This window comes from Bombina bombina, chromosome 2 (assembly GCF_027579735.1).
Source record: "Bombina bombina isolate aBomBom1 chromosome 2, aBomBom1.pri, whole genome shotgun sequence".
Lineage (NCBI taxonomy): Eukaryota > Metazoa > Chordata > Amphibia > Anura > Bombinatoridae > Bombina > Bombina bombina.
Genome location: NC_069500.1, coordinates 909,332,468 through 909,348,864, shown reverse-complemented (window position 1 = coordinate 909,348,864; position 16,397 = coordinate 909,332,468). Strand labels below are relative to the sequence as shown.

The window sequence follows — 16,397 nt, the reverse complement described above, 5'->3', positions numbered from 1 at the left end:
TTAACACTCTTGTATTAGGTCTATCTCAATAGGGAATAATTAATACAGACATAAATCATAGAACCGTTACTACTATCTATATATATATACACAAAGTACATCTGTTGTACCTACCATACATTCTTGCAATTTTAATATCCTTATTTTTCAATATGCTGTGAGTCTGATACTCGTAACATTAATATTGACACTTGCTGAGGCTAACAGATTAATGTCATATGTGAGATAACACATTGGTGCTAACTTACGGTTTATTTGGGTATCGTGTAGTAGTCTTGGTCAAACATTTCGTAACTGATTGATTAGAAGTTTATAATGAAACTGTTAATTCTAATGTATGTATCAAGTCATTTTGTATTGTATGTTTTTTATATATTTTTCTATATATTGTATTGGAAGGAGGTATGACACGCATAAACACCATCTTACCTACATGTGTTTACAATGGTTACCCTAACAACCACACAAAGGTGATTACAGACAGGTGTGGTCTTTTTGCTAATTTTTTTTTGCTAATTGATTATCCAATCACAATAGTCCTTTGTTTTTAGATTTCTGTTAAATAGCAAGTGTATCATAATGTTTGTTATAGCCTGATGAAACAGCCCTGAGTAGGCTGAGAAACGCGTCGCTGTGTTAATAAAGACTTTTTATACTTTAATACACTTGCTATTGTGTGTGTTTTATCACCTCCTGTGATAATTATTTCACTGTTCCGGGTCCCTGCGGAGGATTGCCTTTTTTAAGTCTACTGGGCGACAATTTGGTTCCAGTTTGCTGAGATTGCACCTGCAGGTGCCTACCATCTTGTAAGTGCAAGCATTTGGGTTTATTTTCTCCTTGTCCTGATGATATTGGGCCATGTTGGTTTGCTTTCCCCTATAACTATAGGCACATCAATATTGGAGTTTCAGAGGATATTTGACTTTCTCTGCGCTTAGGATACAGTGTGCTGAACCACTGTGAAGTGTCAGCCCGCTCTACTAGCACCAGTGGGGTGCTTTATGTTTGTGAGTATTCACATTCTCTTTTGCTGCTTTTTATACCTGTACTGGCGATATTAGGCCATGGTGGCGCCTCTGTTTTTTATTCTTTTTTAACACCCACAATTCAGTTTAACGAATAGCCAAGTAGTGGGGTGATAAAGAAAGGAGTAAAAAGCATCAACAAAGGAATTTGGAAATAATTGTGCTTTATACAAAACAATCATAACCACCATAAAAAGGGTGGGCCTCATGGACTCTTGCCAATATGAAAGAAATTAATTCATCAGGTAAGTTCTTACATAAATTATGTTTTCTTTCATGTAATTGGCAAGAGTCCATGAGCTAGTGACGTATGGCATATCAAATACCTAAGATGTGGAACTCCACGCAAGAGTCACTAGAGAGGGATGGATAAAAAATAAAATACAGCCATTTTCCGCGGAAAAAATAATCCACAACCCAAAGTATAAGTTTATTCTTTAATGATAAGAAAAACTTAAAACATCAGCAGAAGAATCAAACTGAAACAGCTGCCTGAAGTACTTTTCCACCAAAAACTGCTTCTGAAGAAGCAAATACATCAAAGCGGTAGAATTTAGTAAATGTATGCAAAGAAGATCAAGTTGCTGCTTTGCAAATCTGATCAACAGAAGCTTCATTCTTAAAAGCCCACGAAGTGGAGACTGACCTAGTAGAATGAGCTGTAATTCTCTGAGGCGGGATCGTACCCGACTCCAAATAAACTTGACAAATCAAAAGCTTTAGCCAAGAAGCCAAGGAAATAGCAGAAGCTTTCTGACCTTTTCTAGGACCAGAAAATAAAACGAATAGACTAGAAGTCTTTCTAAAATCTTTAGTAGCTTCAACATAATATTTCAAATCTCTTACCACATCCAAAGAATGTAAGGATCTTTCCAAAGAATTCTTTGGATTAGGACACAAGGAAGGGACAACAATTTCTCTACTAATGTTGTTAGAATTCACAACCTTAGGAAAAAATTGAAAAGAAGTCTGCAAAACCGCCTTATCCTGATGAAAAATCAGAAAAGGAGATTCACTAGAAAGAGCAGATAGCTCAGAAACTCTTCTAGCAGAAGATATAGCCAAAAGGAACAACACTTTCCAAGAAAGTAGTTTAATGTCCAAAGAATGCATATGCTCAAATGGAGGAGCCTGTAATGCCATCAAAACCAAATTGAGACTCCAAGGAGGAGAAATTGATTTAATGACAGGCTTAATTCGAACTAAAGCCTGTACAAAACAGTGACTATCAGGAAGTTTAGCAATCTTTCTGTGAAATAAAACTGAAAGAGCAGAGATTTGTCCCTTCAAGGAACTTGCAGACAAACCTTTATCCAAACCATCCTGAAGAAACTGTAAAATTCTAGGAATTCTAAAAGAATGCCAAGAAAATTTATGAGAAGAACACCAAGAAATGTAAGTCTTCCAAACTCGATAGTAAATCTTCCTAGAAACAGATTTACGAGCTTGTAACATAATATTAATCACTGAGTCAGAGAAACCTCTATGACTTAGTACTAAGCGTTCAATTTCCATACCTTCAAACTTAATGATTTGAGATCCTGATGGAAAAATGGACCTTGAGACAGTAGGTCTGGCCTTAACAGAAGTGGCCAAGGTTGGCAACTGGACATCCGAACAAGATCCGCATACCAAAACCTGTGTGGCCATGCTGGAGCCACCAGCAACACAAACGATTGTTCCATGATGATTTTGGAAATCACTCTTGGAAGAAGAACTAGAGGCGGGAAGATGTAAGCAGGATGATAATTCCATGGAATGGTTAGCGCATCCACTGCTTCCGTCTGAACATCCCTGGACCTGGACAGGTACCTGGGAAGTTTCTTGATTAGGTGAGAGGCCATCAGATCTATCTCTGGAAGACCCCACATCTGAACAATCTGAGAAAACACATCTGGATGGAGAGACCACTCTCCTGGATGTAAAGTCTGATGACTGAGATAATCCGCTTCCCAATTGTCTACACCTGGGATATGCACCGCAGAGATTAGACAGGAACTGGATTCTGCCCAAGCAAGTATCCGAGATACTTCTTTCATGGCTTGAGGACTGTGAGTCCCACCTTGATGATTGACATATGCCATAGTCGTGATATTGTCTGTCTAGAAGCAAATGAACGATTCTCTCTTCAACAGAGGCCAAAACTGAAGAGCTCTGAAAATTGCATGGAGCTCTAAAATATTGATTGGTAATCTCGCCTCTTGAGATTTCCAAACCCCTTGAGCAGTCAGAGATCCCCAAACAGCTCCCCAACCCGAAAGACTTGCATCTGTAGCTATCACAGTCCAGGTTGGTCGAACAAAAGAAGCCCCTTGAACTAAACGTTGGTGATTTAACCACCACGTCAGAGAGCGTCGTACATTGGGATTCAAGGATATTAATTGTGATATCTTTGTATAATCCCTGCACCATTCATTTAGCATACAAAGCTGGAGAGGTCTCATGTGAAAACGAGCAAAAGGAATCACGTCCGATACTGCAGTCATGAGGCCTAAAACTTCTATGCACATAACCACTGAAGGGAATGACTGAGACTGAAGGTGCCGACAAGCTGCAACCAATTTTCAAGCATCTCTTGTCTGTTAGAGACAGAGTCATGGACACTGAATCTATCTGGAAATCTAAAAAGGTGACCCTTGTCTGAGGAATCAAAGAACTTTTTGGTAAATTGATCCTCCAACCACGTTTTCGAAGAAACAACACTAGTTGATTTGTGTGAGATTCTGCAGAAAGTAAAGACTGAGCTAGTACCAAGATATCGTCCAAATAAGGAAACACCGCAATACCCTGTTCTCTGATTACAGAGAGTAGGGCACCTAGAACCTTTGAAAAGATTCTTGGAGCTGGTGCTATGCCAAATGGAAGAGCAACAAATTGGTAATGCTTGTCTAGAAAAGAGAATCTCAGGAACTGATAATGTTCTGGATGAATCGGAATATGATGGTATGCATCCTGTAAGTCTATTGTAGACATATAATGTCCTTGCTGAACAAAAGGCAGAATAGTCCTTATAGTCACCATCTTGAAAATTGGTACTCTTACATAACGATTCAAATTTTTCAGATCCAGAACTGGCCTGAATGAATTTTCCTTCTTTGGGACAATGAATAGATTTGAATAAAACCCCAGACCTTGTTCCTGAAAAGGAACTGGCATGATTACCCCCGAAGACTCCAGGTCTGAAACACACTTCAGGAAAGCCTGAGCTTTTACAGGATTTGCTGGAATACGTGAAAGAAAAAATCTTCTCACAGGAGGTCTTACTTGGAATCCTATTCGATACCCTTGAGAGACAATGCTCTGAATCCATTGATTTTGGACAGAATTTATCTAAAAATCCTTGAAAAACCTTAATCTCCAACCAGAAAGTTTATGCATTAATTATATATTTAAATGTGTGCACTCTACTGTTGTTATAAATAAATGAGCAAACTCGGTGCTTGCAGTCATAGACCTAATTATAACAAAATATTGTGAAGAGAAGTCATAGCTAAAAATAATAGTTATGAAAAAGAATGACAAGGCAGCACTCAAATTGCATTGCAAACAAGTGGTTTATTTTGCTCTATCTCTACACGTTAGATACATCAATTAACCCCTAAAGCAATGTGTGTGTTAACAAGGGAGTAATGAACAATACCAGGCCTGGTTAACTAAACAATTCCTTAGAGAAAAAACAATGTTATACAGCGCTGTAGTCTAAAACAGATCCAAAGCCACTCCCTAACCACCTCTCCAAAGTGGCTACAATGAAACAGTTAAAAAAGGATTTAGATGGGAGGGCGCTAAAGCAAGGAAAAATACCACACTTAATCTCTAATAAAAATGAGTTTTAATAAAACTTAAAATAAGAACAAATAATGAACAGGATATGTTATCGCCAGCAAATAGATTTAGGGACGTCTCCCTGTAACACAAAACAAGTTAGTGTAAAAATAAGTTTACTAAATGCATTACTAAAATACCACCTTTTATAAATTCAAAATCTAAAATGGCCAATAAATTAACCTTTAATATGACATAGATATTCCAAGATAAAAATGGATATAAAAGCAGTCTATATCACACTATGACTGTGTGTTAATCCGTTAATGTTCGTTAGCCGACAATGGCTGTAATCCAAAAAAAAGCGCTGATTTGGCAACCTTGTTGCAATTGGGGAGTAAAATGCCACTTTGTATTAAAAGAACAATAATCCACCTTTTAGATAGAGTAGATTTGATACTCGTAGGTTACAGGAAGAGTAAGTCTTTGTAAAACAGTCAGTGTGTTGTGAGAAAGAAAACGCTCCAGGGCGTCTTACCGTAACCTTCTGTTCAGCCAGATACTATCTGCTCAGACTTCGGTCTGGCCTGTTGAGACGCTGATACCGGCTGTTTCTAGGTGAGGTGCCATTATCGGCAACCATTGACACGGTCAGTGATATAGCCCATCAAGCCTTGAACCGCACATACTCACTGGGAGGAACCGCTATTGTAAGCTGAACGGCTAGACACCAGCTGAGGAAATCGTATGGTAATACACCTGAGAGCTTTGATCTCTGCTTATCTCACTGTGTGGCCGCTGCCATCAAAACATCCTGAGCGGATAGTATCTGGCTGAACAGAAGGTTACGGTAAGACGCCCTGGAGCGTTTTCTTTCTCACAACACACTGACTGTTTTATAAAGACTTACTCTTCCTGTAACCTACGAGTATCAAATCTACTCTATCTAAAAGGTGGATTATTGTTCTTTTAATACAAAGTGGCATTTTACTCCCCAATTGCAACAAGGTTGCCAAATCAGCACTTTTTTTGGATTACATCCATTGTCGGCTAACGAACATTAACGGATTAACACACAGTCATAGTGTGATATAGACTGCTTTTATATCCATTTTTATCTTGGAATATCTATGTCATATTAAAGGTTAATTTATTGGCCATTTTAGATTTTGAATTTATAAAAGGTGGTATTTTAGTAATGCATTTAGTAAACTTATTTTTACACTAACTTGTTTTGTGTTACAGGGAGACGTCCCTAAATCTATTTGCTGGCGATAACATATCCTGTCCATTATTTGTTCTTATTTTAAGTTTTATTAAAACTAATTTTTATTAGAGATTAAGTGTGGTATTTGTCCTTGCTTTAGCGCCCTCCCATCTAAATCCTTTTTTAACTAAACAATTCCTATCACATAAATATGTTTGTACTTATATAGAGCGAAAGCGCAACTATGTAACAACACGTTCTCCTTAATATAATCACTAATGTGAAGGATACATAAAGCAACAAGTATCACCATTAGATATAAACAACAAATGTCCAGAAACAGAAGAGCACTTAGTGTGAATCACATGCTCCGTATTGCATGGGAAAGTTGCACAGAAAAAGTTCCAGCATTACTGTTTATGAGCCAGCCAGCACAACGAGAAAAAAGCAGCCTCACCACAATGCGCGGTAAAGTTCCTGTGTTCGCCTAGATAGTTACCACTTGATCCATCTCACAAGCTGCATCCGCTCCACAGGGGATCATGGTAATTCCACAGAAGGGTAACTGTATGTAATCCTCTTTGCGATTATCACCTCCTTACAATTGTGGAACCGGAACTTCAAATCAAGGCTGCTATTGTAATTGCTGGTCACCGCAACCGCTCCTCAGTAACACGGTACGTCAAAAACCACTGCCAGGTAAGTTTAAGTCCACTTCAAAAGTTGCCACTTCTCAAACGTCAGGCATGATGCGTTTCACCCCTCCCCCTTAGTGGGCTGACCTTAGGGCTTCATCGGATGAGAAAGTTTATGCAGCCACAACATCAGCCAAAGAAATTGCAGGTCTGAGAAGATGACCTGAATATACATAGGCTTTCCTTAGATATGATTCAAGCTTCCTATCTAAAGGATCCTTAAAGGAAGTACTATCTTCCATAGGAATAGTGGTACGTTTAGCAAGAGTAGAAATAGCCCCATCAACTTTGGGGATTTTTCCCCAAAACTCTATAGAATTTGCTGGTAAAGGATACAATTTTTAAACCTTGAAGAAGGAATAAAAGAAGTACCTGGCTTATTCCATTCCTTAGAAATCATATCAGAAAAAGCCTCAGGAATAGGAAAAACCCCTGGAGAAACCACAGGAGGTTTAAAAACAGCATTTAAACGTTTATTAGACTTAACGTCAAGAGGACTGGTTACCTCAATATCCAAAGTAATTAACACTTCTTTTAATAAAGAACGCATATACTCTATTTTAAATAAATAAGTAGATTTGTCAGTGTCAATGTCTGAGGAAGGATCTTCTGTATCAGATAGATCCTCATCAGAGGAGGATAAATTATTATGTTGTTGGTCATTTGAAATTTCATCAACTGAATGAGAAGTTTTAAAAGACCTTTTACGTTTATTAGAAGGTGGAAATGCAGACAAAGCCTTCTGAATAGAATCAGTAAATAATTCTTTAAAATTCATAGGTATATCATGTACATTAGAAGTTGAAGTAACTGCAACTGTCAATGTACTATTACTGATGGACACACTATCTGCATGTAAAAGTTTATCATGACAACTATTACAAATGACATTCGGAGAAATAATTTCCACAATCTTACAACAAATGCACTTAGCTTTGGTAGAACCGATGTCAGCAAAGTTCCAGCAGATACTTCTGAGCCAGGATCAGATTGAGACATCTTGCAAAATGTAAAAGAAAAAAACAACAACATATAAAGCAAAATTATCAATTTCCTTATATGACAGTTTCAGGAATGGGAAAAAATGCAAATAGCATAGCCCTCTGACAGAGAAAAAAGCAAGAGGCAAACATCAATGGGGTATTAAAATAATGAAAAAGTTTTGCGGCAAGTATGAAAAAAAATTTTGCGCCAACAATATCCGGAAATGACACACTCGCGTCACCAACGACGCAACCGTGTGTAAGGCTTCGGCATCAACTACAACGCCGGAAATTACAAAGTTGCATCACAGACGTATTTTTCGCACCAAAAAATTCTCGCGCCAAAAATGACGCAATAAAGTCTAGCATTTGGCGCATCCATGGGCCTAATACCGCCCGCAATTTGCAGGAAAAAAGTAGTCAATTAGAAAAAAAGACTAAACCCCAGGTAGGAAAAAAATTTCTTAAAATTTTATTTTCCCCAAATATGAAACTGACAGTCTGCAGAAGGAAATACATGAACCTGACTCATGGCAAATATAAGTACAATACATATATTTAGAACTTTTATATAAATGCATAAAGTGCCAAACCATAGCTGGGGTGCCTTAAGTAATAAAAAAACATACTTACCAAAAGATACCCATCCACATATAGCAGATAGCCAAACCAGTAATGAAACAGTTATCAGTAGAGGTAATGGAATATGAGAGTATATCGTTGATCTGAAAAGGGAGGTAGGAGATGAATCTCTACGACCGATAACAGAGAACCCATGAAAAAGACCCCCGTTAGGGAAGTCATCGTATTCAATAGGTGATACTCCCTTCACGTCCCTCTGACATTCGCTGTACTCTGAGAGGAATCGTGCTTCAACAATGCTGAGAAGCGCATATCAACGTAGAAATCTTAGCACAAACTTACTTTACCACCTCCATAGGAGGCAAAGTTTGTAAAACTGAATTGTGGGTGTGGTGAGGGGTGTATTTATAGGCCTTTTGAGGTTTGGGAAACTTTGCCCCTCCTGGTAGGATTGTATATCCCATACGTCACTAGCTCATGGACTCTTGCCAATTACATGAAAGAAACATTATTTTTTTTGAGTGCAGGATTGACGTTGCGTTACAGGCTAAAATGCTTGCAGTATAGCTATACCGACATGACTCTCAATAGTGTGTTCCTGCTTTTACACTGAAATTGTCATTTTTTTAGCATTAAAAACCGCAACGCAAAGCTCGTAATCTAGGTGATTGTTTTGCTTATTTTTAAATAACATTGCGCTGATTTTCAGACTCCTAACCAAGCCCCAAAGTTTTAGATGTATACTAATGTATACAGACTTCTGCTTGCTACTGTTTGTATGTAGGGTCTCTTAATATTCAGGGGAGGTTCTGCTCCCAGTCCCTTTCACTCGGTGTCCCAGCCTAACCTCATCAACAGTGCTAAATTGGGAGCTTCTAAGTAAGTTTTTAAAAGGTTTTATACTGGAATTTTATATCAGTATCTGTGCATAGTATTCTTTATAGTAGTGTCTATTACATGCAGTTATATGAAAATTGGTGTATACTGTCCCTGTAATTTACTACTTTGGGGGTTTCTGTAGAATCTACTATAGTAGCCTATTAAGCACTGGCTCTGGCATCTGCAGACATATTTCAGGGGTGGGGGGAATTAAATGTGCCGAGACAAATAAATATATAAATAGTGCCAGACTTTCTATGTGTTGTGTTGATAATTTTGTTTAGTAATTTACCTTTGCACCCAGGATTGTCTAGGGTTAACCGCCTGAGTCACTGGAAGCTATGCAGCTGTTTGTGAGTCCAGGTGAGCACCCAGGGCTGTGAGTTTGCAGGGTCATGGGATGTATACCCAGTCCAGTTTGAGAGTGCAGTCCATTTCTGTGTTTTATAGTCTGTGTTTCAAGACCTTTGATGATGGCAAGTTTTACTTTACTTTTCCTTCAGTTCCTCTCCAGTCAACATAATTTAACAATTGCCTGACAAACACTCTACTACTGACTGCCCCCCATTATTAAATATTTGCTGTTCAAGCTGGTATATGGTGGCTATGCAGCAACCACCCAGCATTTAACCAAAAAAATAAAAATAAAATTTGCTTGACATCAGGAAGTGACAAAACCACCTGGCTCGCGGTCCTGGAAATTTTTAGAAACCAAATTGCATAAACCGTTGTGAACCGGCTTTGTTGCGAACCGCCCCCCAAAAGTCCTCCAACTACTCGCTGCCCTGGGCTTAAGAATGGCCTGCATCGCTCACTCCCACAGCATTCTGAGATCTAAGCTTCCCGCTCTCTTTGAGGTATTTATATTGATGTCCACTCCATTGCTGCACAGCTAACATTGCGTCAAAAAATGCCGCCCCCCCCCATCTTCCCCAAATCTGCCACCCTAGGCATGGTCCTTTTTGACCTAGGCCATAATATGCCCCATGCACACAGGCATTTTATACAAAGCTAGCGCTTAATGGGTTTTGCTTGTGCGCTAGCCTTTTACTTTCAAATTGTAATATGCGCTCACCGTCTAACCCACCCACGTTAAAAGTTTATTTTGATCAAAGTTAGTGTGCGAGCAATAAAAAAGTTAGCGCACCACCTGTAATCTAACCCTTTATGGGGAATGAAATTTTGAGTTTAATATTCCTTAACGATTGCTGAATTTTGTCAGTCCCATTTTCTTTGCTTACAAAGATGTTTATCTCATTTCAAAGAAGACGTTTGTGCTTCTCGTGTGATTGTTTACACATTGTTGTCGACTAATGGCTTTGTGGTTTTAAAGATAATTTATACCATTGCATAGCACATTCCATATACGTACCCTTTTAGATACATTAGTATCACTCTAAGCTAAATTGCTACATCATTAAAAGTAATCTGTTTTTATATCCTTATCTTTTAGAATCTTCCTCAAAAATGACAATATTGTTTGTGTTGACCCAGAAGCGCCCTGGGTCCAAGTAATTCATGTCTACTTTAAAAACAGGTAATAACTCTTATATTATAAAATTAACATAGTGAGGGTCATCTACCATAGATTTAAAACTCTGGTATCACTCACAAAATCATTGTATGTGATCATAAAATGAATGTGATATCAAAAGTTCATGGAACAGACTTCCAACAAAGTTATTAAGGGCAAATACTATAACATAATTCAAGAATGCCAGAGAAAGGAAGATGAATTAAAGGGACAGTAAATTGAGATTTTAAAATGTTTAGTTATACCTTGTTTTTATAACTGATCCTTTCTCAAAAAAGGAACAAGCACACAAAGGGCCAGATAACGAGTGGAGCGCAAACATTTGCACCCAAGCAATAACGGGTTCATCAGGGGTGTTTGCGCTCGTCGGCCTTATTGCTCATGTTACGAGGTGAAAGTAAATGTGATTGCTTGAGAGCAATTACGATTTATGCTAGTATGATTACTGTGACTTCAGAACTCAGGTTAACTGTTTCACAAACAAAAAAATTACACTAAATACACCAAAAATGCATTTAAATACAGTACAGTTAAACTCATAATAACACCATCTAATAAATAATATTAAAAAAATATTGCACACAAAAGTTATAAGTGCTCAAACAAATGAGGTCTCAGGTGTTAGAAAAAAGGCAGGCAAAGTGCTTTAACATTAGATACAAACATTTACATGTCTAAAGATGTATATACTGTACTGTATATATATATATATATATATATATATATTAGGGCTGTGCGATATATGGGAGAAAAAAATATTTTGGCCATGAAATATCGCGATTGCGATTTTAAACGCGATCTTTAAAAAATAACATAAATGTCTCAATATAAAATGCATTAAAATTACAAACAACAAAACTAGCAGTCACAGAGCTGTGCAGTCAGTTTTTTAATTTCAATAATTAGTTAAGGTTTTGTCAATTTTTTTATTGTGGCAGCAAGAAAAAGAATCACAATTAATTGCATCATGTAATTAATCACACAGTCCTGCAATGTTTAACAATGTAGGATTTTTTTTTTTTAAATTGCACACTCTTACGATTTTAAATTCGCAAGACAAAAATCAATCGCACAGGCCTAATATATATATATATATATATATATATATATATATATATATATATATATATATATATATATATATATACTGTATATATGTGTGTGTGTGTCTATATACAGTATGTATACATACTGTATGTATTTATGTATTTATATGTGTATATATGTATTTACAGACATATATATATACATATAAACACACAAATACATATGTACACATATATAGACATATATATATATATAGAAGTGCATTCAAGCTCTTTGCAGAAAAGTAAATGAAAACATCTAAAAGCATATTTATGCAATATTCATATTTAATAAAGGTTTTAACTATGTATTTACTGTAAATATTTCACATTCCAATATTCGGTACATAGCAGAATATGTTCTATGTATTTATAAGTAGATATTCCTACATATATCTATATGTATATATAATCATATATACATACATAGGTATAAATATATATTGTACCAAAATACCATCAGATATATGTAGAAATATGTATTTATGAATAAATAAAGCATTTTCTTCTATGTGAAGAACATTGGAATGTGAAATATTCATACTTTTCATGTTGAGTTAGCACACATGAGAATATGCGCAAGAGTGGGGTGTTAGGTTTTTCCCCCCACTTTTTTGCTCCATTGACTTTTATGGGTGAATACGTGAAAGTGCACGCCCTATTGTAAATTTGGCTTTTTGCTCTCGTCACGCTAGCACGTGAGCGAAAACAGTTTACTTTAAACTTGACAATATGAAAGCAACCCTACGTGCACAAAAAGCTTACTTCTAGCGCAGTTAATGCTCTAGCGGGAGCATTAATTAGCGCTCCACTTGAAACCTGCCCAAAATATGATGGAAATACTGAGACAAAACGACGAAACTAAAAAAAAATTGACAGGCCCCTACAAAGGGTAACACATTTATATATCATGTTACCACCCTACAAAAATATTTGTGTCAATGTGCAACTGCTGGCATTCCAAAGTTACAAAAAAGCAATGCAATGAGAGCATTCCAATAACACCACGCCTGACGAAGACTCACATATAAGTCCTAAAAGTTTGCACTGCATACACATCTACTTGCTCTCATTTCATTCGTTTAGAAATTGCAAACATAAATATGGAAGTTCTTTGAATTTATTGTGTATTATACAGAATGTGTGTTGCAACTCTCCAGAAAGCTTATTCCCCTCATTGTATTACTTGAGGTTAACATCAATTATCAATAAACAATAAGAAATACCATTAAAATGGTTAAATTGCACGAAAAAAAAATATTAGTTCCATCAGTTTAACTTTTCAACCATGAGACTGACACTGCTGATTGGCTCACCAGCAGTTTTCTGCAATTTCCAATCGGTAATTCATAGTTGCCAACAGTCCCATTTTTGCCGGGTCAGTTCTAGAATTTGGGACCCAGTCCCGTCCATTTAAATGTCCCGGACTGTCCCTGCACACTTCATAATGTTATTTAAAAAAAAAAAAAAACGGTTTTGCTGCAATTCCGAGTTCCACCACCAGGTGTCACTGTCAATAAAGTGAAGCATAGCAGGAAACTCAGTTAGTTTAGAGGACAGTGAGATAGGGCTGAGCTTCGGGGGTTTATCAGTATAGCACTATTGTGTACTGCCCACTCCTTTTGTCACTGTTCTTTGATCACAGCTGAGTGCTGCAAGCTGTGTGACATTTCAGTGGTTAGCTCTGTAATCTGGGTGACAATGAGCTGCTGCTAGTGAGGGGTTAAAACACTGTGCTTATCTGGGTGACAATGAGCTGCTGCTAGTGAAGGGTTAATACACACTGTACAGATCTGGGTGACAATGAGCTACTGCTAGTGAAGGGTTAATACACACTGTACAGATCTGGGTGATAATGAGCTGCTGCTAGTGAAAGGTTAATACACACTGTAAAGATCTGGGGGATAATGACCTGCTGCTGCTGCTGGTGAAGGGTTAATACACACTGTACAGATCTGGGTGATAATGAGCTGCTGCTGGTGAAGAGTTAATACACACTGTACAGATCTGGGTGATAATGAGCTGCTGCTAGTGAAGGGTTAATACACACTGTACAGATATGGGTGAAAATGAGCTGCTGCTAGTGAAGGGTTAATACACACTGTACAGATATGGGTGATAATGAGCTGCTGCTAGTAAAGGGTTAATGCACACTGTACAGATCTGGGTGAAAAGGAGCTGCTGCTAATAAAGGGTTAATACACACTGTACAGATCTGGGTGATAATAAGCTGCTGCTAGTGAAGGGTTAATACACACTGTACAGATCTGGGTGATAATGAGATGCTGCTAGTGAAGGGTTAATACACACTGTACAGATCTGGGTGACAATGAGCTGCTGCTAGTGAAGGGTTAATACACACTGTACAGATCTGGGTGATAATGAGCTGCTGCTAGTGAAGGGTTAATACACACTGTACAGATCTGGGTGATAATGAGCTGCTGCTAGTGAAGGGTTAATACACACTGTACAGATCTGGGTGACAATGAGCTACTGCTAGTGAAGGGTTAATACACACTGTACAGATCTGGGTGATAATGAGCTGCTGCTAGTGAAAGGTTAATACACACTGTAAAGATCTGGGGGATAATGACCTGCTGCTGCTTCTGGTGAAGGGTTAATACACACTGTACAGATCTGGGTGATAATGAGCTGCTGCTGGTGAAGAGTTAATACACACTGTACAGATCTGGGTGATAATGAGCTGCTGCTAGTGAAGGGTTAATACACACTGTACAGATATGGGTGAAAATGAGCTGCTGCTAGTGAAGGGTTAATACACACTGTACAGATATGGGTGATAATGAGCTGCTGCTAGTAAAGGGTTAATGCACACTGTACAGATCTGGGTGAAAAGGAGCTGCTGCTAATAAAGGGTTAATACACACTGTACAGATCTGGGTGATAATAAGCTGCTGCTAGTGAAGGGTTAATACACACTGTACAGATCTGGGTGATAATGAGATGCTGCTAGTGAAGGGTTAATACACACTGTACAGATCTGGGTGACAATGAGCTGCTGCTAGTGAAGGGTTAATACACACTGTACAGATCTGGGTGATAATGAGCTGCTGCTAGTGAAGGGTTAATACACACTGTACAGATATGGGTGAAAATGAGCTGCTGCTAGTGAAGGGTTAATACACACTGTACAGATATGGGTGATAATGAGCTGCTGCTAGTAAAGGGTTAATGCACACTGTACAGATCTGGGTGAAAAGGAGCTGCTGCTAATAAAGGGTTAATACACACTGTACAGATCTGGGTGATAATAAGCTGCTGCTAGTGAAGGGTTAATACACACTGTACAGATCTGGGTGATAATGAGATGCTGCTAGTGAAGGGTTAATACACACTGTACAGATCTGGGTGACAATGAGCTGCTGCTAGTGAAGGGTTAATACACACTGTACAGATCTGGGTGATAATGAGCTGCTGCTAGTGAAGGGTTAATACACACTGTACAGATCTGGGTGATAATGAGCTGCTGCTAGTGAAGGGTTAATACACACTGTACAGATCTGGGTGACAATGAGCTACTGCTAGTGAAGGGTTAATACACACTGTACAGATCTGGGTGATAATGAGCTGCTGCTAGTGAAAGGTTAATACACACTGTAAAGATCTGGGGGATAATGACCTGCTGCTGCTTCTGGTGAAGGGTTAATACACACTGTACAGATCTGGGTGATAATGAGCTGCTGCTGGTGAAGAGTTAATACACACTGTACAGATCTGGGTGATAATGAGCTGCTGCTAGTGAAGGGTTAATACACACTGTACAGATATGGGTGATAATGAGCTGCTGCTAGTAAAGGGTTAATGCACACTGTACAGATCTGGGTGAAAAGGAGCTGCTGCTAATAAAGGGTTAATACACACTGTACAGATCTGGGTGATAATAAGCTGCTGCTAGTGAAGGGTTAATACACACTGTACAGATCTGGGTGATAATGAGATGCTGCTAGTGAAGGGTTAATACACACTGTACAGATCTGGGTGACAATGAGCTGCTGCTAGTGAAGGGTTAATACACACTGTACAGATCTGGGTGATAATGAGCTGCTGCTAGTGAAGGGTTAATACACACTGTACAGATCTGGGTGATAATGAGCTGCTGCTAGTGAAGGGTTAATACACACTGTACAGATCTGAGTGATAATGAGCTGCTGCTAGTGAAGAGTTAATACACACTGTACAGATCTGGGTGATAAAGAACTGCTGCTAGTGAAGGGTTAATACACACTGTACAGATCTGGGTGATAATGAGCTGCTGCTAGTGAAGGGTTAATACACACTGTACAGATCTGGGTGATAATGAGCTGCTGCTAGTGAAGGGTTAATACACACTGTACAGATCTGGGTGAAAATTAGCTGCTGCTAGTGAAGGGTTAATACACACTGTACAGATCTGGGTGATAATGAGCTGTTGCTAGTGAAGGGTTAATACACACTGTACAGATCTGGGTGAAAATGAGCTGCTGCTCATGAAGGGTTAATACACACTGTATAGATCTGGGTGATAATGAGCTGATGCTAGTAAAGGGTTAATACACACTGTACAGATCTGGGTGACAATGAGCTGCTGCTAGTGAAGGGTTAATACACTGTACAGATCGGGGTGACAATGAGCTGCTGC

At 38.3% G+C, this 16,397-nt stretch overlaps 1 protein-coding gene across 1 annotated transcript in view; it reads left to right on the top strand.

Moving 5' to 3' along the window:
* LOC128647371 (C-X-C motif chemokine 13-like) overlaps nucleotides 1–16,397 on the top strand; it is a 98,202-nt gene that overhangs the window by 57,780 nt on the left and 24,025 nt on the right. The window contains exon 3 of the mRNA XM_053700156.1: nucleotides 10,593–10,676. Coding sequence (XP_053556131.1) covers nucleotides 10,593–10,676 — 84 coding nt within the window. The remainder of the gene's footprint in view (nucleotides 1–10,592; nucleotides 10,677–16,397) is intronic.